Genomic DNA, 21,969 nt, shown 5'->3' with positions numbered 1-21,969 from the left:
CCTCCCACTCGCAATGTGGCGCGCGGTAAGTCGCAGGTGCAAACTGAGGCTGCGTCGAAAGGCTGCGCCGAAAGGCCGAGTTGCGCTGCAGAGCTCTTTTGCCCTCAGAATCGTTCAAAGCAATTCCTCACTAGAGCAGACTCGTGTCAGCCAAACTATCCGGCGAGATATCAAGGACTGAACTAACGTCTTCCAATCTTCGTAGTAGCCATCAGGCAAATAACGTCGTACGACCAAGGGAATCTTCTTCTCGCGCAACTCCTTCAAGGCGATTTGAAGCGGATCCGTCTCTGATTCAACATCAACGAGTACTGGCGCTCCCATGCTGCAACCCTGTCAGTAACACGCCTCGCGCCTTACGCATATCCTTCCACCAACCTAATTTGCAGAGCTCTCGTTCCCAGAACTCTTGCACGCTCGTATTTGGTCATGTATGGGGTGGTCGTCCTGTTCTCGTCTGCGATCTTCTTGCTCTTCAGCGCTTTCACGGTATTGGATCCGCCTGCATCTCCACTGGTGACCACGTTGTTCTGGTTCGCATCGGCATAGTCGCTACTGTTGAGCGCTGCCTCGCCTTGCATGGGTTGATCAGGATCAACGTCTAGCGATCGTCAGCGCCGTGTTGTTGACGGGCATGCGCCCTTTGTTCTGTTCATGTGCATGCCCACCATTCTCGTAGCCATCTGCCGGAATGTCATCCTCGTCGATCAAGTTCTCGTCCAAGAATCTGACGGTATCCGAGTCAGCCAGAAGTTCTCACTCGCCAGACGATCTCTTATCCAGCGCGCATACTCGTTCTCGCCAAAATCTTGCATGTCATCGTCGCCGCCGCCATAGTCCGACATGATCGCTGCGTTGTCGTGGAGGAATCGGAAATCGGCGCGCGAGCGAACGGTGATCGATGCGCGGGGTGAAGCGACGGATGTGGGCGACGGTGAGGATGAGGGAGCGCAACTGCAAAGGAAGTGTCTTTGTTGCGAAGCGCGTCTCAAAATCTGGAAGCCGGAATCCCTGCAGCACTTCGGAAGTCGGCGCCCCGGCTGACGATGCCGCTCACTTTCTCCAACCCATCCCAACGCACCAGCGCATTCTCACTTCAACATCACCGCTCTGCATTGCTTGAGCCGCTGGCGGTCATGGCTTCCAGCCCGGCTGGGAAGCGAAAGCGCGCTGGTCCAGTTGACAGCGCGCTCGGTGAGATCTTCATCGACACGACGCCGCGCAAGAAGCGAGCTCGATTCCACTTGGATCACGACGACCTGGAAAACTTCTCCGATGCAGACTCCTATGCTGGCAGCTACACGCCCTACGCCGACAGCGTCGATGCCGCCGCCACGGACTCCATGAACGATAGCGAGACGCCCATCACCGAAGCCTCGAGCACTCGGAGCAAAAGCCGACCGCGGGAGAAGAAATTCATGTGTACCTGGCCCTCCTGCGACAAGAAGTTCTCTCGACCTGTCCAGCTCCAAGCTCACATGAACTCACACACGGGCGAGCGACCCTTCAAATGTGACGAAGACGATTGCTCTCAAAGCTTCTTCAAACGGGACCATCTCAGGCGGCATGTCAAAGACAAACATGGGAATCAATCTTTCACTTGTGCCTATGTGGTTTTCAACGACGTCAAAGGCCAGCAGGAAGCATGCAACAGGACGTTCGCCTCGCAAGCCAAGCTCAAACGCCACATGGCCGCTCACGAGGACAAGGAAGAAACCACTTGTTCTTGGCCACATTGTCGTAAAGTGTTCCGGAAGCAAGACACGTTACAACGGCACATCAAGGCGGACCATCTGGGCGAGGATGCGTACACATGTACCAGAAAGACGCCGGATGGCAGTTCTTGCAGGGAGACATTCCCCACACCGAGCCAACTCAAAAGCCACGAGAGAAAGGAGCACGAACCGCCCAAGTACATTTGTGACATCTGTGCTAGCGACGATGAGCCTCCTTTGGACGACGTGATTCCCAACGATCTTGACGAAGAGTTTCTGCCAGGTCCCGAAGACATGGTTGCACCTAAAGAAGAGCCGACTAATGGCTCCATGGGCGCACTCTCGCTGGACGAGGTGCCAACTGCTCCGCCCAGCTTCGGCCCAGGTCGCTTTCTTACACTTCACGAGCTCCAGCGTCATAATCGTCTGTTCCACCCTCCAACGTGTTCTGACTGCGGTAAAGTGTGCAAGTCGAAAAAGGATCTGGCCGCGCACATGGACATTTTGCATTCTGCTCATTCCTCTGGCACGCCACACGTCGCACAGAAGCGATTTGTGTGTCCATATGTCGGCTGTGACCGATCGACACTGGAGAATGGATTTACGAAGAAAGGCAATATGCAGCAGCACGTCAAAACAGCTCACACCAAGGAAAAGAAGTATATCTGCGGCGAGTACGACTTGGGAGGGGTGGAGAAGCTGACCGGCTGGAACCGGATCGGATGTGGCAGAGTAATGGGTACCAAGCAAAGCCTGATCGGGCACATCAGAACTCAGCACATGGGTCTTCCTGCACTCGTCAGCAAGCGGACCGGGCGCATTGACAAAGTCAACAAGCACGATTTGCTGCAAAACCCCACTACTGAAGGAGCGACCACGACTGCCTGCGAGGATGCAGATCAAGACGTAAATATGCAAGACGAATTCGAGCCAGATAGAACGCTGTCGATGATAACTGGATATGGCTACGAGCAAATCCGCCCCTTTGCTTGCCTGGAACGGGCCCGAGGCTGCCAAGCTCGCTTCACCAAGGTGTACGAACTGTCATACCACATGGAGATGACACACGACTGGAACGTTGACGATATTAACGAGGCGGTCGAGAATCCTGATACTTTTGCACCAGAAAGTGCCGGAGATGAAGATAATGTGCTTAGGCAAATGTTGCGGACGGAGCTGGATGGCCCACTGAAGGGCGTGGTCGATCCTCAGCTGGATACAATGCAAATTTGATGGGTATTCAGCTTGTTGCTCGGGGCACTTTGCTCTGTTTGCGAATCGTTTCGAGTGTTAGGCTCACCGATGAGGGAATGCTCTCGCTGTGTGGGGCGTGGCTCGGAGGACTCACCACACTGGCTGGGGTTTACATATTAGACTGGCGTTTTTGTCTTTGAGATACCCACTTGTTAGCTTTGCATTATCAGCGTGCATGTAGTTCATGAGAATGAGTAATCCACTCTTGATTAAGGAACGTTCGAAAGCAGTCGCAGCTTCTGACTAAGCTGGCGCGACCTCTCACATCACTCTGAAATTTGACCAGCTTCAACGCCCACCTTCGCAATGGCTGGCTCCGGTCTTCCTTCCGAAGTGCTCGAAGGCCAATTGGACACATGGGAGTTGCTCCATGCTATGTACCCGGCCGCTGACGATGAGAGCAGCAATACTGAGACCGAGGCAGTAGTGCAGGATCTGAGACTGTGGCTCGAAGACTCGACGTCCGCTTGTCCGCATTTGCCAGACACTCTGGGTCTTCTGATCTCGCTTCATGACCCGGACGATGGTGCTGGCAGTCTCCAGATTGACGTGACCTTGCCCTTTGGTCAACTAGCAGAACATTCCGCCTCTGAAGAAGAGATACCACTTTACAGACTTCGTGTGTTGCAACCTCAATGGCTGACCAAGGCCGAAGTGGTGCATTTGAGCCAAGACATACCGGGAGACGATATCGTATCCGCTCTTGAGTATATCACTGAGCGAGCCAGAGAGGCGGACTTGAGCAGAGCCTTGCAAGCCTCAACCATCGCGACAAACCACGACACAATGCCTCTGGTCCGAGTCTGGTTCTATTTCCCCTCAATATCTACACGCGAGAAGAGAGATGACATCGTCAACTACGCTCCGTCCTACGGCTTGACGGGGTTTCTACTTGCGGGCAAACCTGGTATCTTATGTCTTGAGGGAAACGCCCAGGAGATTGATTCTTACATGAACTTTATCAAGACACAATCTTGGGGCGACATCCCACCACAGCACAAGAAAGTTTCTGAACGGCTTCGCGAAACAGGAGAAGATGTTACAAGAGTGTTCCCGGCAATGGAGGAAATCACGGATTCAATCGAGAAGAGAGGTGCGAGAGGTAATCGAGGAAACATGCAAGCTGTCGAAGCTTGGCTTGACGAACGGGGTTTGAAAGACGCATTCACAAAGGTCTTAATGTAAAACTTCAGCTACAATGGGCTGAGTATGCCAGGCTTCCTGGGTGGTTGCAGCGACATGCACATCAACGACCTTCTGCCACTTCCCGGGGATGTTTCAGGAATCCGAGGGCATACTGTAGTATTCAGGCTGGTTGCAGGGTGGTCACGAGCGGTCCCCACAATGAAGAAGCACTCGGTTTTACCAGCTTTTCGTGGGCTGAGCATCGTCACAGTCGCACAGCGATGAGCCACCCCAAGCCATCATACTCATATTGGCGCTTCACCTGCCCAAGCGACCACATATCGGACCAGCGCCCATCCTTATGATTGCCTTGGTGCTAGCTTGGTGCCGCAATTCATGCAAGCCGAGGACCCGTGGAGACCTCCCAAGGACTGGAGGGTCATGGCCGGCTTTCATGGCACAGCATGCTCCGCAACTGAGATGTTGGTCTGTGATTATGACGAACTGCTCGATACTCCCACGTCCCCGACTTTCGCGACTTGTATTCGCAACGAGCGTGTCTGCCTTTCTCTAATGGAACATGGTAGCGCTGTGGCTCTTCACTCGATGTGACCGGTCTTCTCTGCGATGCCGAGTTCCGTCGGCCAATACAGGGCACGCTATGATTATCCAGTTCTTCCGGCTAGATGTCATTGACATACGCTTCCGGACATGTCGACTCCGTCCTTGGTCTGAATTTACAGTCACCTGCGTGGCCATTGCAGCGTATGCGGATGATTATGCACAGCCAGGACTTGAAATCGAAGATGAAGTCAGACCACGCTTTGCGAATCAACCAAAGATTGAAAAGATTCAAAGGCCAAGATCATCGTAAATTGCAAGTCGTGCCGCGAAACGACAACTCTATGGCGTGATGTAATACCTTCATGCGACCACGAGACGAGTGTTGAGAGGCACATCCTTCCATGGAAGTGGAAACATCCTTGCGTCACGCCTAGGAAAGGGCGTTTTGATGACGTCCTGAGGTTGGCGAGGACTTGGAGAGTGAAGGGAGGGCGTGAGAACGATGATCAACCGAGAGACTTCGCTTCCTATCCAGGGTTTATCGATGATTATTTCTTCTCGAAGACTTCCTAAGAAAGCGGGGAACACTCCGAGTACTCTGGGGTCAGCGTGTGCATTCTCCACAGTCCCGTTAGGCCCGAAGTCTGGCGCTGGTCAATTGTATTTGTTCTCGGTAGCAGTCTCCACTCTAAGAGGATGAGCAAAGCTGTAAGATCATATCCTCCCGAATGTATTGCAGCATTTTCACTTGCGCGCCTCGAAAAGTCAACAGCCTCAAGTGTAATTGCTAACATTGTTGAAGACGCCCAGATCGTTGCTGACTCGGCATCCCAGTCCGTGAACAGAACTAGACGAAGTGTCGGACTTTAACCTAAAAAATGCCTGTCTTGGGCCTCTTGGCCCCACTTCAGAGAACTCAAGATGCACCTGTCACAGGGCGAGCCTCGAGGATACGGCTTGGAACGTTATACCCGGTCCAGGTACCCGGTCAATCTCGCACAGCAACCCCCAAAATGCGACAGGCTCCCTTCGCACCATGGGCGAACTCCTCGATATGAGCTGACACAGTGGAGGGACCTCCGATCCAGCTTTCCGTTCATCTCTCACGATCGGACTCCTTCCGACGTCGATCGCGGGCTATATCGCTCGTACAAAGACGTCGTTTAGATCAGCAGAATATGGACTGGTCCGGCGCTTCACATGTTGTTCTTCGTAGCCTCTTCGGAGATCCAAGACCTGCCGCACATGGACCGTACACGCCTGCTCCAGTCTCGCTCGCGGTCAAAGTGACATCGGTATGTCTTATACGTCCAAATAAGGTCGAAACATTGCTCACAATACCGTAGGTCTGCTTGAATCTGATCACACTGCCCATCCTCGGCGCCTGTCTAACTCGGAGTATGGAGTATGACACTTTACGCACTTGTGAATATTCTGCTGAGAACTATATGTAGGAGTGGAGCGAATACAGCAATGGAGACGTCTTCCGGTATCAGCCTGGCTATTGTTGCTAATCTACACGGATTCGCTCCTGTTCATCTTTGTGACAGTCGTCCTCAAAGACATTGGATTTATTACATCTCCAAACATTTGCGATGGTGCCATATTATTATGTGCGAGCGAAGATATGTCATGACCGTCTGAGTCCATGATCTGACGGAATCCAGGCCTCGTGTGCTACATGAGCACAAAAGTGCTGATTTATTGCTTCCTCGTTGAGCGATCAGTGAGTTGTAGCTCCAGCAAAATTTGAGAGTCGAGGAGCCAATGACTGACCTGATGTGCACAGTGGATTGTGCGAGGTTGCCTTCAGAAACGGTCGGAGTCAAAACTGTATCTCTTCAACTGTTTTGGCATGTTGCTGCCATACACGATCGCAGTTGTACTGAACTTCGTCTGGTAGGTCCTCGCGTTTCTGAAGAGCGCGATTGAATCAATGCTGATCTGCGAGATAGGAGAATCGCATTCATTGACACGAAGGGGAACTGCATTGTCGGCATGGAGATACGAGCTCTGATGCCATTAATCACCTTCGAAGTGTGAGTGGAACGTGCTTATCTCCTACGGCTTTGGAGGCAATAACTAACCACATTGCGAAGTGTTGTAAACATATATCTCAACATCCTGTTCATCATTCCACTTCGAAGTAAGTGTCTCAGCGACTCTGTCTGAGAGGCCTTGATCGACTGACCATCGCTGCAGAAATGTATTCATATCGGCGCGGCAACGGCAACATGAGGAGGCTGGCCCTGCGAACATTCGTTGGAAGCTGTGCAACTCTGTTCTCAAGCGTTGTGAACCTCACAGTGCTGATGTCTGTCGGTGGCGAGCCTGCGTGGATGTGCCTGATGCTTTGCAATGCAGACAGTAAGTTACAAGAACCTATTGCCCTAGAATCCACCGAGCTGGCACAACTGATACTGATCACCGCAGTACTTTTCTGCGTCCTCGTACTGCACTGGGTGACAAGCTTCGACGGTGGCGGTGGGACCAATAAGTCAAGTTGCTCTCACCCTTCACACGATCCTTTAGCACCATCAGTCGTATCCGCGTTAAGGGTCCCCGAAACCACATTGCAAAGACGGAAACACTTTTTCTCGTGCTCGTGTGAGGACTCCGACTTCCCCGAGGGTTCTTGGCGTGCGAATCCGTGGGATGTTGGAGGACTGGCGCAGCCTACTTCTGTATTGGACGATCCCAACGCCACCAACGGGGTCGATCCACTGCAAAGCCAGGTTGGGGACAAGGAGAAAATTGAAGAGAAGCCAGAGGGGCAAGTCGAAATGACGAGAGTCATCAGCGACGTGAGCGACGCTTCGCAAGATATGGAAATTCGACCTGTAAGAAACGAGCCAGCACAAGGGTAGGCATGAGTAAGAATTTGCTTGTTGGGGTTTACGTATGTGAAGCTAGCAGTTGCGCTCTTCCAAAACGCAATTATGGCAATGAAGCGAGGGTCCCAGTCCACTATACTTCAACACATGACAAGGCCTTGCCGTGGTCAGAGATATATGCACTGAACTGCACAGTACCACCCAGACCAAACTCATGCGCGAGGTCTGCCAGATCACCGAGCTTGACGCCGGCCGGATAGCCTGGGGTGCTCGGTTCCAAATTGCAGCTGCAGTCGACGGCATCCAAGGGGCAAATGGTCTGCCTCAAGCGGGAGGCATTGCTTTCCACTGGAAAATCCCTACTTTTCCCATCAATGTGCATTCGGATGCTTTGCAGATAGGCAGTGGCCAAAAGCATGTTCCTCCAGCTTCCGTCTTGCTTCCATTTACCGCTGAATAACTCATGACTATCGACTTGGACAAGGACATAACGCAATCTCCGCTTGGCTACGGTAGCATTGTAGCACCAGCGCATCTCGATCGTTCGGAAGAGACCGGGCATTGGATTCGGCCAAGTGGCAGTTTCAGAAAACTCATCAAGACTCATGAGGAATTTGGTTCTTATCCTTGGACTTCCGATGATCATGTCCTTGAGAGCCACGCACACTTTTTGTGACAGCAAAAGATCTCTGGGGGCAACACTAAGCAATATTTGCTCCAGGAGCTCGTATATGTGGGCGACTTTGTGTCCAGCTCCTCGCTTGCATCCCTCTACCTGATTGCCCTCGCACTTATTGTGCTTGTACATGATCGTATGTGTGATTGCTGGACCATTGGTCGAAGGACCCCGGAGTTTATTCATCTTGTCAGATCCAGTCTCGACGGGACGCACACCAAGTTGCTCCAAACCCCGTCCAAGTCTTGCTTCCTTATTGGCTTGTCCTTCTTCTTCGGACCAGCCCTTGGGACTCCCTTCAGCCCCAACCAAGCCTGCGAAACCAATTGTCGTGCGGAGTGGATCACAGGACCGAGGTATATGGTCTTGAGCGCATCTGCATGGGTTCTCTTCATGTCGCCGGGCGTCCTCGGTAGATGCCGCTTGGTGGTTGCTTGGTTGGAAGATGATAGCCGTTACTTCGCTGTAAGGTTCTTGCCGTACATGCGTTCTTTCCGGCTGGGCTGGTCACGGTAGTGAAAAATGCCTTTCAGGGCAATAAGAATGCCAAAGGTTAGGACAATACCGATTTCGTATGGGCTTCCTCTTTGAGTGAGGGGAGACATGTGGGCCGAGAAGAAAGATGTATTAGTGTGTATGGTCTTGTACGGTGGAAGGCGTCGGACCTGAGTCAGAAATGATGCAGTGGCAGCGGCAGAAATGGTGGAGCTTTGCTCATACGTTGCAGGTCGGTGAGGTGTTACAGATTGTAGCTGGTCGCAGACTGGATACGTAGTGCCCGCGAGCGTATAAAACCACAGAACTGTATGTGCTGGCATCGACGATCCCGTTTGTGATGAGTCGAAGATCGTGGTGGAAATGCGCCAAGAACGTATCGGCTGAAACAACACTCTGAATGTTGGACGGACAGGGGTTGTTGCGCTGGAAAGCTTGCAAGCGCAAACATGAGGCTGGCCAGCAGTCGACGTTGTTGCTAGGATCTCGATGATTCCAGTTGGTTCGCGGGTGTGCTCCCGAATGCCAGCACGAAAAACGACTATTCACTTCTCCGATCGATTCACATATGGATCAGGATATGATACGTTCAGCAGATGTTCTCTTTCCGGAGTACTCGCTGACGGGAAGGCTGTTTGCACACCACTGGCAATGATAAATCATACCGTAGCCAGTCGGTTGCATCTGAAGTAGAGACAGTCGTAAGTCCCGCTCCTCAAAGCTGCTTGGGCCCACGTCAATGCGTCAGGAGGATTGTATGAGTTCGCTCTGAAGCTTTAGTTTGTCATTGAGAAGCTCGACGTTGCCCGTCTATACCTCCCGCCAATTGCCATGTACGGGCTTTCTTCCAATGCCTCCGCCAGGAGTCAGTGCATCCGGAGGGCTCGTGGGGCTAGCGACTTCCGACCTATACGAGGGCGGAGCTGTGTTGGTCTCATAAAGTTTGGGTTGCGCATAGCTAGCGGTTTGCGCCTGAGTTCCTGGATGGTACTCATTTGTCGGCGATGTATAAGACTGCGAGTAGCCAGGCGCCTGCGCCTGCGCTGGAGAATAGTAATTGTTCGCCTGAGGCGGGTAGGATACTGGAGATGCTTGCCGTTCTGTATGGAGCGGGCTTTGGTACGCTGCCGGCGCGGTTGGGTTTCGATCATAGCCAGAGGCCTGGAAAGGCTCTGAAACATTATTGTAGGAGTTCTGTGCGCCATAAGGCGAGTCTTCGTATGCCCGAGCGTCGGGATAGTAGCCTGCAGCACCACGCTGGCTGCTATATGGGCTTCTAGTCTGCTGACGCTGCTGATCGTAATCGTGATATGGTTGCGCATGCATGTTTGCGTGGCTGGCGCTCATGGCTCCCATGGCTCCAGTCGAGACGAAGTCGTGTGGACGCGACTGCCCTTGAATACCACCCTCATAGCCCAAACTCGCAGTCGAACCCACCTCCTGTCCGCGGTAGCCGGCCAAGGTGGAAGTTGACAGCGACTCCTGCCCTGTATTATGTCTGGGGTTCTGGTTCAACAGTCGCTCAGTCTGAGCTTGAGTCTTGACGGGAGATGTTACGACTCGAGGCTCTGGCTTCTCCATCTTTTCCAATTCCACATCGTCGTCGTAATGTTCAACCCGCCGGCTGCTGGCGTTCTTCCAGCTCGGCATCTCAGGTAGCGAATCTTCGTGGACCTTCTGGCTGGACGATTCAAAGGTAGCGGTCTGCGCGAAACTCGGATTGCCTCGATAGCCTGCGCCGCCGCTGGCGAAGTAAGGATTGTGCATGGGAGGATGAGGCTGATACTGATTCTGATACGGTGTTGGCGGCGCCTGTTCATATCCTCTCTCTCTTCGCCCCCGAGGCGATGGGCAACATCGATTAAAGCACGAGCAGCATGCGCAGCAGCACTCCACGCCGCAGCATAAACATCGCGCAATGCATAGAACAATAGAGAGGACGATGAGGCCGCCGACAACGATGCCGATGATGACGGGCCACTTGCAGTAGGCCTTGGACATGCACCCGTCCCAACTGGACAAGGTGTTTTTGACGCTGGCGACACTGTCCGCAATGTCTCTTGCCTGGACGTCCATGCTGCTTCGCCTCGTGCTCGGTCCTGAATACGGCGGCGTGTCGTCCGTGTCGCGTCGCGGTCGCAGGCTTGGCGCGTCGGGGATCGTTCAGCGGCAAGTGCGTCGCGAGGTATCGGCCAGCGATGGTGTCGCGATCACATGTGCACTCGGATGGATTGGCGGCGAAGAGGAAGGCGGCGGAGCGGAGAGAGGGAACGAGCGGCGTGAAGTTGGCGACAGTGTGTAGATGATCTGGCAATGAGGCTGAGCGACTGCAGTAGCTTCGAGGGGGTGGATTGACCCTGTCGATCACTCTCATGGTGCGACAACCGCCCCAGAAAATCACCAACACCATCTCTCAAACTCTCCGGCCTCATCACATGCTTCGTGCATTCGTCGCTGAGGACAACTCCACCCTCCGCCATGCCATCGCACGCCGCGCCGCCACCTCTCCGCCGCCCTTTCCGTCCGGCGGTCGGCACACAATGCATGAGTTGTGGCTGCACCATCTCGTTCGAGACACCGCCGTCGCTCTCGGCAGTTACTAGACCATGTCCTCGCGCCCAAGTGTCCGCCGCTCCTGGTGCTTATCCTCGTCCTCTCATCTCTTGCGATAGTCGGCAGAACGGGCACAATGGGTGCTGCTTCCGACTCCAGCAACCCACACGGAACGTCACTACAGGACTATCTGCTCACGAACAAGGCTAATTGGAACGAGCGTGCAACTCTCCACGCAGTATCCAAAGACTACGATGCAGCGCGATTGGTCAGTGATGCATCGGCGATTTCAGATGTTGTCTCGTTTGACCGACCACTCCTCGGCGATATCTCTGGCTATGATTGTGTTCACTTGCAGTGCCATATTGGGACCGATACTCTTTCGCTAGTACGCCTCGGCGCCAAGAGTGTTGTTGGTCTTGACTTCTCGAGTGCAGCAGTGAGAGAGGCGCAAGAGATTGCCAACAGAGCAGGTCTTGATCAAGCGAAGCTAAAGTACGTCGAGGCCGATGCCTATCATGCTGTGTCAGTCCTGGGGGCGGGAGCTTTCGATTTGGTGTTCACGGGCATCGGCGCAATATGTTGGCTTCCTTCGATCCGACAATGGGCTCAGCAAGTGAGCGGACTTCTCAAGCCAGGAGGCAGACTCTTCATTCGTGAAGGCCACCCTGTAGTCTGGAGCATCGACGAAACCATAATCGATGGACGTGGCCCAGTGATCACCTATCCCTACTTCGAAACTACGAAGCCGGTAGAAAGCGAGAGCGAGGACACTTACGTGGATACTGACGGCAAGAAGCTTACGAGCACGAAGAGTGTAAGCTGGAACCACGGTATTGGAGAGGTAAGGAAGGGCTAGCGCATTGCCCGTGCTCCATCGTTCTGCGTTGCAGGGACCCATCGTTGACTCCATGGCTTCGGTCCTTCAACTTGGCGTGTGGAAGCTGACATCTGGTAGATTCTGACTGCCCTCCTAGAAGTCAGCATGGAGATCACTGGGTTCGTTGAGCATAAGACCATTCCTTGGATTGCCTTTCCTGGCAAGATGGAGAAGGACACGAAACGTGGAGAATGGAAGTTGATCGAAGGCGAAGATAACGTTCCCCTCAGCTACACGCTACAAGCGAGGAAGAAATAGAAGCACGAGAAATATCTTCAAGACAGGCAACATCTGTTGCTCGGTCTTCTGCCTGTTGATATGCTGCCCTTTCCTGCAGAAGCCACAGCTGACGATGATTCATCGCGCCTCACCAGCTCGCTTGTTTTTGTTCGACCCACACTGCTTATTCATAGCTGCATTTCATGCCGTGTACAGAGCTATGCCTGTTTTGGGATGTGGTCTGATCTGCTATGCATGAACGTGGGATTCCAGCTGGGCACCACACAACAGAGAGAAGAGCTGAAGTCCCCACGATCGCCTCCAAAAAGAGCAGAATGGACGATCATAACGGTGACAGAAACGAATGCAGATCGAGCAATTGAATCACGGATCGGGCACAGTGCTCTTCGGAGCCCTTGGAACCAGATGGACTCTCAAAGCCCATGTCTGAAAGCAACGCTGCAGACAGCTTCACCGACCATAGTCACCACCAACAACGGCGCGGGCCATGGCCCGACCAAGCCAACAAGCTTTCAGTTTGTGAACTTCACCCACATCGACAATATGCACGACCAGGCCACCCTTCGCCGTATTCGTCGACACGCCATGAAGGATATTGGTTTCCAGCGTCGTCGGCCCAAGAAGAAGCGAAACATCTCGATTCAATTAGAGTTCATCGAAGATCTCACGTCTTCTTCAACTTCTGGTCACGATTCCGGATATGCATCGCCCCTATTGACGAGTCCGGCCCCTGCCATTGGCGGCGGATCGATACACACCTTCTTCCATCTTCCGATCGAGCTTGACGATATTGGCAAAGGCTTATTGGCCAATATCTGGACTTCTGATTATAGTATCAGTTGCCAAAGCGCTCATCGACCGGATTGGTTCATGACAGGAATAGCTGATGAAGCGACATTTTATCAAGTGCTCGCCAATTCTGAATTATATTTTGAAGTGCTTCGTAGCCCGCAACGCTCTCAGGTGGGGCAAGAAACATCTCTGAGTATGTTTTATCACCAGAAAGCGGTGACTCTGCAACGAAAACGTCTCGAGAATGTGTCCAAGACGCAGGTGACCGAGGCGATGTTGGGCACGGCAGCGAGCTTATTACTGTATGCTGAGATGTCAGGAAACGCCGACTGGTGGCTACCACAACAAAAAGGCATGCTAGAGATGGTTCGAGCTTTCGAAGGTGGACTAGCAGCCCTAGACCGAAACAGACCGCTGAGGGCTGCCTGCAGCTGGGCGGAACTGCGCGGAGCTTTCGTGCTGGAGCTTTCGTGTGGGTTGCCTCTGCCGTCGTGGTGGCAACAGGAGTATGACAGAGGCATCAATGGTGACCATGGTTTTGCGATATTGTGGGCCGCTGAAGATCCAGGGCTGCGCGACGAATTCTCTAAAATCTTCGGTCATGTGCCACAGTGGCTCGAAACTCTCGATGCGATTGCGACTCTGGCAGGTGTGGTCAGCTCAAGGTTACAAAAGGCTGCCAGCATACGTCAACAACAAGACGATGTACTACTGTGGGCCGATGTTATCGCTCATCGACTTCTCTGCTTTCGTGCGAACGATACTACATTGTCACTGGACGATAATCAGCGGTCGATATTCGAAGCTTGTCGTTTGACATTGCTCATATTCGTAGCAGTCATCTATCGATGCCTAGGCGCTCATCCTTATAATACCACGATTCTACTTCAGAAGCAGCAGCAACGTCTTCTTCGCTTGCAGTCGGTGGACTGGAAAGGGCTGCGCAAGCTTTTGGTATGGATGGAGCTCATAGCATCACTGGAAGGCGCAAGTTTCGATGTTATGCATGTTCCGAAGGACAAACTGCAGCAGTGGTTACTCGAAAAACAGCTGGGACTCACGAACTTGCTGTCTCACAGTTTTAACCTGGCCACTGTGAAGCAGGTTCTCTGGTTGCCAGAACTATTCGACCTCAAAGTAACGGCGTTTGTCAAAGGCGAGTGGCATCGCGAATGGATTAAGAAGTGTTGAATTGTCCGTTCTCTTTTTCATAATGACGTTCTGAATTATAATTTCTGTCGCATAGAGAACCTGCTACTGGAGCCGTCCCATTCGAAGTACAATCGCAGACCAACACCATGCGTTCCTCATTCGTTGAAAGTGGCTGGCCATCAGTCGTCAATCGTGCAGCAAAGTCTCTTTGATCCGGTTATCTCGCCGTTCTAATGGTCGTGCACTCCGTGAACTCATGACAGATCGTCTCCTGTCTCAGTGACATCCCCCTCTACCGCGGCACCCTGGCCTTCGCCCTCTCTCAAAGTCTTAGGTGTTCCAAGGTTGGCCTGGAAGCTCCACCAGCAGTTCGGCGCTTGCAGGACATACTGCATCATTGAAACCCTGAAGCGATTTCTATAGTCCTTGGGACTAGTGATGGTCGGCTTATTCTTCCCACGATCCTTGATCCAGCTTTCAAGCTTTTTGTCCCATGTGTAAGTGCGTATGCAATCGATGATACCAACAACGAGTTCCTTGCGAATATCATCGAACCCAGCCATGAGACTGTAGTCCATCACGTTCTGTTTGCACAACCAGAGAGTGTCGTTGAATACCGAGGCCTGAAGGAGTTTTCGACTGTGCTCCCGAACAAAAAGTGGGGACTCAAAGATGGTTTCAACCAGATTCTCGTCCAGGAGTACTTCATCTGCTTGACCTGTGGACTCAATCTTGCGATTCCGCATGCTGCCCTTGAGATCGAATCGGCGATTCGGATTCCGTTCGTAAAAGAGGTTCTCCATTACAAGAAGATAGTACGAAAAGTCGACTCCAGTCGCTGGGTTGCGAATATTCACCTGGAAAAGACCGAACATCTTGGCAATCACACTCGGGACCCCATGAAAGAGTGTATAGCTCATGAAATTGAAGTAGTCCGGCGCGAATTTTGTGAAGGCCTTCAGCTCGACCTCTTGCAAGCTCTTGATGATGAAGCGGCTGTCCAAAGTCCGAAGGAAAAGCGATTTCGTTTTACCGCCTTTTGAATCGAATTTCAAGCAGCGAGACATTGACTCCATAAAGCGATCGGCCACACCGCATCTGCGTCGCAGCGCATCAAATGACTCGGCGTAAAAGATCTTGCAGCTTGCCTTTACTTGTCCGTGCGCGAACGAGTATTTCATGTGCGTCGCTGTATCACCTAGTAGACTGGCCTCAATGTCTGCACGCTGCCCCTCTTCTCTTGATAAGTTTGCGGTACTCGCAGTACTCGCAGTATGTGCGTGGCCATGCTTCGACAAAGATTGGCGATTTGGCGCGTTTCGAAAGCCCTTCTCTTTGGCGCGGTAATCTGCGCAGGCGAGTGAGAGCGCAATCACTGACGAAGGCTCATCTTCACGCACAATGATGTCCGAGTCCTCAAAAACGTGCTCGGTCGCGTGCAAAGGGTATTCCAGGTTTGTCCAGCCTGATGCAGAGCGCTTGGACCAGAATTCAGAGAGGTATTTGAACCACTGTGTCTTTCTCTGCTCGCCAATCTGCAGTTCTGGTCCCAAATCGTGGAGATCAGGTCCACTAGTCGAGGGCGACTGGAGTGAGGAAGAAGGATCAGAGACATCTCTTGAGCGCGATCTTGTATTCTCGTTGTCACTCGCTTCATCGTCTCCATCGACGGCAGTCTCGCCGCTCATACTAGGAGCCTCGCCCTCGTGATATTCGGCTTGGTCATCGCTTCTGTTGCCATGTTCATCGAGTTCGGCGCCTGAAACATCTTCGGGCTGATTCTGCGCCACGATCTCATCCATCTCTTGGCGAGCGGCCCTTTGATGTGCTTGACTAAGCTCGCCATCGTCTTTCAGACTCGGCGCTTTTTCGCCCACCGCATCGACCGCGTTCTGGTAGACCTCCACAACAGGCCTGCTACTTGCGAGGGGATTTGCTCTCGCTTGACGACTTCGCATCGCTCTTTGGCGGCGCTCTTTCAGCCGTTCCTTTTCAAACTCGCGAGACATCTGTTCAAAGTGCCTTGCCAGAGCCGAAACTGTGGTGGGACCATTTTCCTCCTGCTTGATGGGAACAGACCGCGGAATGAGGGACGGTACAATCTTGCCGGCCTTATTGGCAAGCCGTGCGACTCCCAGCCTCTCGTTCAGCCGTTTCTCGGCGGCAAGTGCATCACTATTGCTGACTTGCTCTTGACCAGTAGCCACAGCATCCATACTCTGAGTGTTGATGGCTGCATCGGCACTCAGGCGATGAGCGTGGGCAGGATGTCCAGGCTGCGACTTTGCCCTCAGAAAGGGCGGAGGAACGGGTTTCGGTGAGGGGCTAGGGCTCGCGTCTCGCTTCTTCTGCTGTAAGTCTGCCAGTCTAGGGATCTTGGTTTCTGGGATCTCATCGGTACCGGCTGCCATCTTGTTGTTTCTGATCTGCTCAATCCTCTCCAAGAGTCCTGAACTCAGCGGTTTGGGCTGGGTGGCAAATGGCTCGTCTTGTTGTTGGGCTTGATCAAGATGTGTCTCAGGACTGCGCCTTGGCGACAACTCATCCAGCGTGTCGCCCACGAGCACAGGCGGTGGCGATTGGCTTGGAACAGCGAGATCTAGATGCTTGACATCTTCGCGTTCCACAGCTTCTTCTTGCTCTTGCCTTGGTGTAGGAGACCTTGTGAGCTCAGGACCAAGCCCGTGTTCACGATTTACCAAGTGTCGCAACCCCTCATCCTCATCAGCAGCAGCCCTGTGCTCTTGCATCGCACTCGAAAGCACATGCTGCGCTTTCTCACTCAGAAACTCATCCTTTATCTGTGACTTCCCCTTCCGGGACACGTCGATGCCATCCTCAGTGTCACTTCCTGTTTCAGATCCAATCATGTTGCGAATCGGCTGAGATTCGAGAAACATCTTCTTCATTTGATCGGCTGCGATCTTGCGTATGTCGGCTTCCGAAGGGAAATACCTCTCCTCAAATCTGGCAAACTCATCATCCCAGGCGATGGCCTTTTCATCCATGAATCGTAGTGCTCGATTCAGTGGTATCAGCTCATAGTAACGGGACTTTGCATACTTGAGCTGCAGTTTCTCTTTGAGCTCCTGCTCATCAGCCTCAAGCCTGCTTCTGAGCTCGTCGACGAGTGCCGACGCAGCTTCTGCAGTCTTTTCATCGAGGTTGTCCACTGTGATAGTGTTCAATCGCTGCCGTACAGAATTGGTGAACGCTTGAAGTCTTTCTTCGCAATGTAGGTACTGTTCATTTTTGACTGTCAGGTCTGCTTCCACTTTCCACGTCACCTGCGCCTTCGGTACAATGACATCGTATATATCAATAGGATCATACTGAACGCGTACGACAGTGTCTAGGAAGCCGAAGCATCTCAGGAAGTCTCGGTGGATGTCATGCTTGCAAAGACCGGCGCGGGGATGGAGATGGCTGCTCCAAAAGCTCAACTCAAGATACTTCGCAAATGAGTACTTCCACGTGTGCGAACTCATCTGAGTGACGGTCGTTTCGTGCCGGCAAAGGCGACAAGTCGACCACATGAGAATCGTGTCGTGCATTCCGCGAACCTTGGCCATTTGGCGTTGCGTAGAGATTGTCAGCTGCCCATAGCCATGCACGTACTGTCTATGGTGGTCGAACATTGGCTTCCCACATTCCGTGCAAGGCTTACTGACCCCGTAGCACATTTCCTGGACGTACTGCCCGAGCGTAAGGTCGTCGTCGTAATCTGGATCGGTCCGACCGTATGAAGCGTAGAAGCCGAGTCCAAGTAGCTCTGGACCAGTGCAGGGTGCACTGGTGATGCTCGACACTGTTGAGTACAGCACAACTATCTTCTGATGCGAGAAAGGATCGAATGGATCGACCTCGCCATTCTGGAAGGTGTCCCACTGCCTTTCCTGGACCTGGAATGTCTGCTCGGCCTTTTGCAGCTGAGCTTCGTGCACTGCGTGAAGATATTCGCGAACAGCTTTTGGCTGGTCCTTGGATGCCGGCGCATTGACCATGTCAGGTTTCACGAGGCTGAAGTTCTCTATGATATCCCGATCGGCCTTTTCGTCATTCGGCTCGTCTTCGTCCTCATCTGCGGCCGCATATTGATCTCGTAGAATCTTGTACGTGGCTAGTCTACGCTCAAGGTCGCGCAACTGCGTCAGCAGGTAAGGTTGCATGAAGACCACAAAAGGCGACGCTGAGAGAACGCGCCTGCGGGATTCTTGCTCTTGCTCTTCATATTTGAAATGCAATTTCGCGTTGCCCTTCTCAATTTCGTGCTGCAGAGTCTCATTGATAGTCGACTGGCGCTCTTCGGACGCCACAGTACTGGTGCCCGGGTGGTCATATGTGCCATTCTGGCCATCAACAGTCCGTGGTATAGACACGAACTCATCTCGCATTAACGAATTCTCCAGCTTGAGATTGTAGGCCACGTAGCACATGAACTCAGCGATGCGTTTGATCTTCCGTAAGGTCTTCGTATCCGCTCCTCGTAGTATCACTGTACAGCCAAGGTCAGGTTGACAGCCGGACAGAAATATGTAAGTCTTGCGCACGGAATCCGTCAGATATGTTTTGACGTCGAAGCTGTCGCACCGTCCCAAGCTGTCCGGATTCATCATGGTGAGCTTGTCGACAGACTTGACAGGGGCTGTCATTGTCACGCGGGCAATAGCCGCAAGCACAGACTCTTTGATGTTGTACGCAACTGTGATACCCTCTTGTTCAAGCATCAGTAAAGCTTTGCCAGATACATGCTTTTGCACCAGCAAAACATCTGGCTTCAACTGGGCAATACGCTTGACAAGATTCTTCAAGTATTCCGTTTCTTGCGCTAAGATTGGCTCGAGACTCATAAAATGTGCCTCGTGCCTAGCGTACTCGATCGAGAAGTTGACGATCAAGATTCTGGGGTCTGTCAAGGTGCGAGACATTGACTTTAGAGCGATGTTCTTACTGAACACAATGCCGGAAACATATCCAGTATCTTTCGGTCTGCCGCCTGGGATTTTCTTGAGTTTGATGTAATGCCTGATGTCCATGTCGTCGCCTGCTTGCACATCTGGCTCAACGTCATTTGTGCACTGCATCACAACGGGCAGAAGTGCTTGCTGCCATGCATGGACATGTGCAACGCGGGCATCTTTCAGAAGCTGCGCTAGTAATTTCCTGACATGCTCATCGCTCGCAGGGTAGAGTTCAAGATCGTCTGTAGGTCGGTTCTGCTGCAGAGCTGGACTGCGGGTGACTTTCGCATGCGTGGTCTGGCCAGAGGGTGTGCTTGGCCGTGTCTTCGTTTGTGCAGCGTCCGCTGAGGCAAAGTGATTGCTCTGCCTTCTTCGTGGCGAAGCATGGACCGCAGATCCATCGCTGAGATGGCGACTACGTGGTCGCGGCAATGCAGCTTTGACCCCATCCCCTTTGAGACCTTGAATGCTTGAGCCCGGTGCCGTGCGTTTATCGGTGCCTCGAGAACGACCTTTCCGGATAGCAGAAGTGAATAGACCGGTAAACCCTAGTCTATCGCGTTCTCCCGGTGAAGGTGAAGGGCCTTCTAGCGCTGTCATCAGGCTCTGGTGTTGTCCATCGTCAGAGCCCTCATCGGAGAGGAAGTCTGCGAGGTCTGGATCGATGATATTGTCCTTGTGGAAAGTGGGAAGCTGGCGTTTCTCGGCATCCTCCGTGATGCCTTGGTGAAAAGGTCCTCTTTCGATATCGACGCTTGAGCGAACCAGTCGGCTACTGGGGTGATGCTTGGAATGTCGTCGACGGTGGCTCGAGGAGCGTGGCCGACGACTCAGCGATATCAGAGAATGGGATGAGCTCGGCCGCGCCAGAGTGCGAGAATCATCGAACTCGAGAATCGCAGAACGTCGCTTGGCCTCGCGATTGCGGCGAGACACAGGTATTCCTATGGACGGTGTCATGACTTCGGTGTCGGTTCTACTGAACGTTGATCCATCGAACCTCCCGTCTGTGTCGTTGAAATTTGTATTGTGAGTTTGCCCAAGAGGGCTGCGCGTAATATCGTCACGATCCTCATCGGTGAAGACTGTAGAGTCGTCATCACTGCCCAGGATCATACTCTCGCAAGGCTTGCACAGCCGAACGTCGCTGACTTGACCAAATTGACGACCTGGATGGAGGGAGGTACACTTGGCATCAAATATTTGTCCACATGTCCTACAGTGATGTTTGCGACGGAAGGTGGAGAAGCTTTGCCCGCAAGAAAAGCACACTTTGGCCCCTTCGTCCTGCATCCAAAACCTCTTGTCGAGCACACGACGCTTCGGGTGCAGGGATTGCGACTGACTAGAGCTACTGGCAGGCTTCAGAGTTGATCTCTTGCGTGACAGCCCAGCGTTCAAATTTGCTGCTGGCTCCAGACGGGGTTTGTGGTAGGACTCGTGGCGGGAGCTTGGAGCAGAGCTTCCTTCGCTGCCATCCATCGTGGATGAAGCGCGCGAGGGATCGAAACCTGGAAGGTGAGAGACACCTACGCGTGGCATTGGTGGTCGTTGTGGCTTTTGAGGCTCGACAGACGGAAGCTCAGCCTTCCTTGCAGCGTCTGTCGGCAATGGCTGAGAGGTAGAGGGGAACAAGGCCTCAGACTCATCTACGTAATCGGAGTCATCGATGGCCTCTTCCAGATCGTCTCGCAGTTGCGCAGAACTAATCTGCTTGGACGTCGTGTTCGTGAGTGAGGTCTCGTGGTGTGAGAGAACTCGAGCTAGTGCGTCCGTGCCTTCAGCACTTCGATCGCCGTTTGCCCACGCGTTTCTTGCCTTCTCGACGTCCTCTTTCGTGGGAGCCTCTCCATCTGGTTTGGATTTGGCTTGTGCCGGTGGCATTTTTGTCGCGTCGACAGCCGTCTCACGTTGGTCTCGCGGGCCAGCAACGGGCAAAGGCTGGGCATCGGCAGTGGGCACATGAAGTTGTGGTGCGGCGGGCTTACCTTCGCTGGCGTCTTTGCTGGGACCGGAGCGCATTTGTGGAGAGGATGAGGCACTGTCATTGGCAGGCGGTAGCTGGTCTGACACTGTCTTCTTCCCGTTCACCTCCTTTGTTCGTGAGCGCGTAGTCTGCAGAGAGGATGTGGCAGACAGTGTCGATCCGGCGTCCACAGACTCGATGCTCTTGGGCACACTTTTGCCCGTATCCTTCACGCTGCTACTCGAACCACCAGCTACCGTCTGTCGAAGCCTATTGTACATGCCTGTGATGCCGTTGCTGACCAGCTCTTTGGCGCCGCCGGTCTTACCTTCCCCATCGAAGTCGTGAAAGCTAGTGAGGCCATCGGACCTGCTCGCTGTCGTGTGGATCTCGTCGAGGGCTTGAGCAAGCGTCTCTTTATCGACGCCCTTCTTGGATGAGATGGATGCCAGCGAGCCTCTCCGCGACCTGCTGCTCGCGAGAAACGGCACGAGCGGGCTCGATGGAGCGGGCGAGTTGCTGGACTCGTTGATCGCCATGCTGGCGGAAGCGTGTCGCGTGCAAGGTGCTGAGCATCGCGGGCGACTGGTGTGGTCAAGGCGGAGTCATCTGTTGCCCACGTGGCTCAGCGTGAGCGGTCTGCATCCAGAGACGGCGCGACTGGTGTCGAGGTCGTGAAGCCATGACGAACGTTCGAGGCAGCTGCGGCAGGGATTGTGGGCCGGAACGCGCGCCACTGCCGTGCTCACAACAAGCGCGTCC

The 21,969-nt window shown here is 53.2% G+C and overlaps 9 protein-coding genes across 10 annotated transcripts; 5 read left to right on the top strand and 4 right to left on the bottom strand.

Annotated features, from left to right (window-relative positions):
* Window positions 1–114: 114 nt before the first annotated feature.
* CKM354_000339300 (DNA-directed RNA polymerase core subunit RPO26) lies at window positions 115–845 on the bottom strand (the record flags this gene model as incomplete). Its single annotated transcript, XM_044798590.1, has 5 exons — window positions 115–130; window positions 188–325; window positions 379–601; window positions 669–727; window positions 793–845. The coding sequence occupies 5 exons, from the start codon at window positions 843–845 to the stop codon at window positions 115–117; spliced, it is 489 nt and encodes a 162-aa protein (XP_044654525.1).
* Window positions 846–1,136: 291 nt separating this feature from the next.
* Window positions 1,137–2,948, top strand: CKM354_000339200 (uncharacterized protein; the record flags this gene model as incomplete). The annotated part of the gene is made up of 1 exon (XM_044798589.1): window positions 1,137–2,948. The coding sequence occupies one exon, from the start codon at window positions 1,137–1,139 to the stop codon at window positions 2,946–2,948; it is 1,812 nt and encodes a 603-aa protein (XP_044654524.1).
* Window positions 2,949–3,275: 327 nt separating this feature from the next.
* CKM354_000339100 (uncharacterized protein) lies at window positions 3,276–4,154 on the top strand (the record flags this gene model as incomplete). Its single annotated transcript, XM_044798588.1, has 1 exon — window positions 3,276–4,154. The coding sequence occupies one exon, from the start codon at window positions 3,276–3,278 to the stop codon at window positions 4,152–4,154; it is 879 nt and encodes a 292-aa protein (XP_044654523.1).
* A 1,682-nt stretch (window positions 4,155–5,836) lies between these two features.
* CKM354_000339000 (uncharacterized protein) lies at window positions 5,837–7,952 on the top strand (the record flags this gene model as incomplete). 2 transcript variants are annotated; one of them, XM_044798586.1, is made up of 10 exons in its annotated part: window positions 5,837–5,953; window positions 6,005–6,056; window positions 6,113–6,271; window positions 6,326–6,384; window positions 6,448–6,557; window positions 6,614–6,697; window positions 6,758–6,804; window positions 6,861–7,025; window positions 7,092–7,521; window positions 7,688–7,952. In XM_044798586.1, 10 exons carry the CDS (start codon window positions 5,837–5,839, stop codon window positions 7,950–7,952), a joined length of 1,488 nt encoding a protein of 495 aa, XP_044654521.1. The 2 variants fall into 2 exon arrangements, with proteins under 2 accessions (XP_044654521.1, XP_044654522.1); XM_044798587.1 differs by lacking the exon at window positions 7,688–7,952 and having other exon boundaries at window positions 7,092–7,525.
* On the bottom strand, window positions 7,626–8,354 carry CKM354_000338900 (uncharacterized protein; the record flags this gene model as incomplete). Its single annotated transcript, XM_044798585.1, has 1 exon — window positions 7,626–8,354. One exon carries the CDS (start codon window positions 8,352–8,354, stop codon window positions 7,626–7,628), a length of 729 nt encoding a protein of 242 aa, XP_044654520.1.
* A 1,119-nt stretch (window positions 8,355–9,473) lies between these two features.
* On the bottom strand, window positions 9,474–10,739 carry CKM354_000338800 (uncharacterized protein; the record flags this gene model as incomplete). Its single annotated transcript, XM_044798584.1, has 1 exon — window positions 9,474–10,739. The coding sequence occupies one exon, from the start codon at window positions 10,737–10,739 to the stop codon at window positions 9,474–9,476; it is 1,266 nt and encodes a 421-aa protein (XP_044654519.1).
* Window positions 10,740–11,352: 613 nt separating this feature from the next.
* Window positions 11,353–12,354, top strand: CKM354_000338700 (uncharacterized protein; the record flags this gene model as incomplete). Its single annotated transcript, XM_044798583.1, has 2 exons — window positions 11,353–12,060; window positions 12,175–12,354. The coding sequence occupies 2 exons, from the start codon at window positions 11,353–11,355 to the stop codon at window positions 12,352–12,354; spliced, it is 888 nt and encodes a 295-aa protein (XP_044654518.1).
* Window positions 12,355–12,879: 525 nt separating this feature from the next.
* CKM354_000338600 (uncharacterized protein) lies at window positions 12,880–14,319 on the top strand (the record flags this gene model as incomplete). Its single annotated transcript, XM_044798582.1, has 1 exon — window positions 12,880–14,319. One exon carries the CDS (start codon window positions 12,880–12,882, stop codon window positions 14,317–14,319), a length of 1,440 nt encoding a protein of 479 aa, XP_044654517.1.
* Window positions 14,320–14,534: 215 nt separating this feature from the next.
* CKM354_000338500 (1-phosphatidylinositol-3-phosphate 5-kinase) lies at window positions 14,535–21,746 on the bottom strand (the record flags this gene model as incomplete). The annotated part of the gene is made up of 1 exon (XM_044798581.1): window positions 14,535–21,746. The coding sequence occupies one exon, from the start codon at window positions 21,744–21,746 to the stop codon at window positions 14,535–14,537; it is 7,212 nt and encodes a 2,403-aa protein (XP_044654516.1).
* Between the last annotated feature and the right edge of the window lie 223 nt (window positions 21,747–21,969).

The sequence above is a fragment of the Cercospora kikuchii genome (genome assembly GCF_019650295.1).
Source record: "Cercospora kikuchii DNA, contig_00002, whole genome shotgun sequence".
In the NCBI taxonomy this organism is placed as follows: domain Eukaryota; kingdom Fungi; phylum Ascomycota; class Dothideomycetes; order Mycosphaerellales; family Mycosphaerellaceae; genus Cercospora; species Cercospora kikuchii.
The sequence above is the reverse complement of the archived record's forward strand: the minus strand, read 5'-3'. Positions and strand labels throughout refer to the sequence as shown.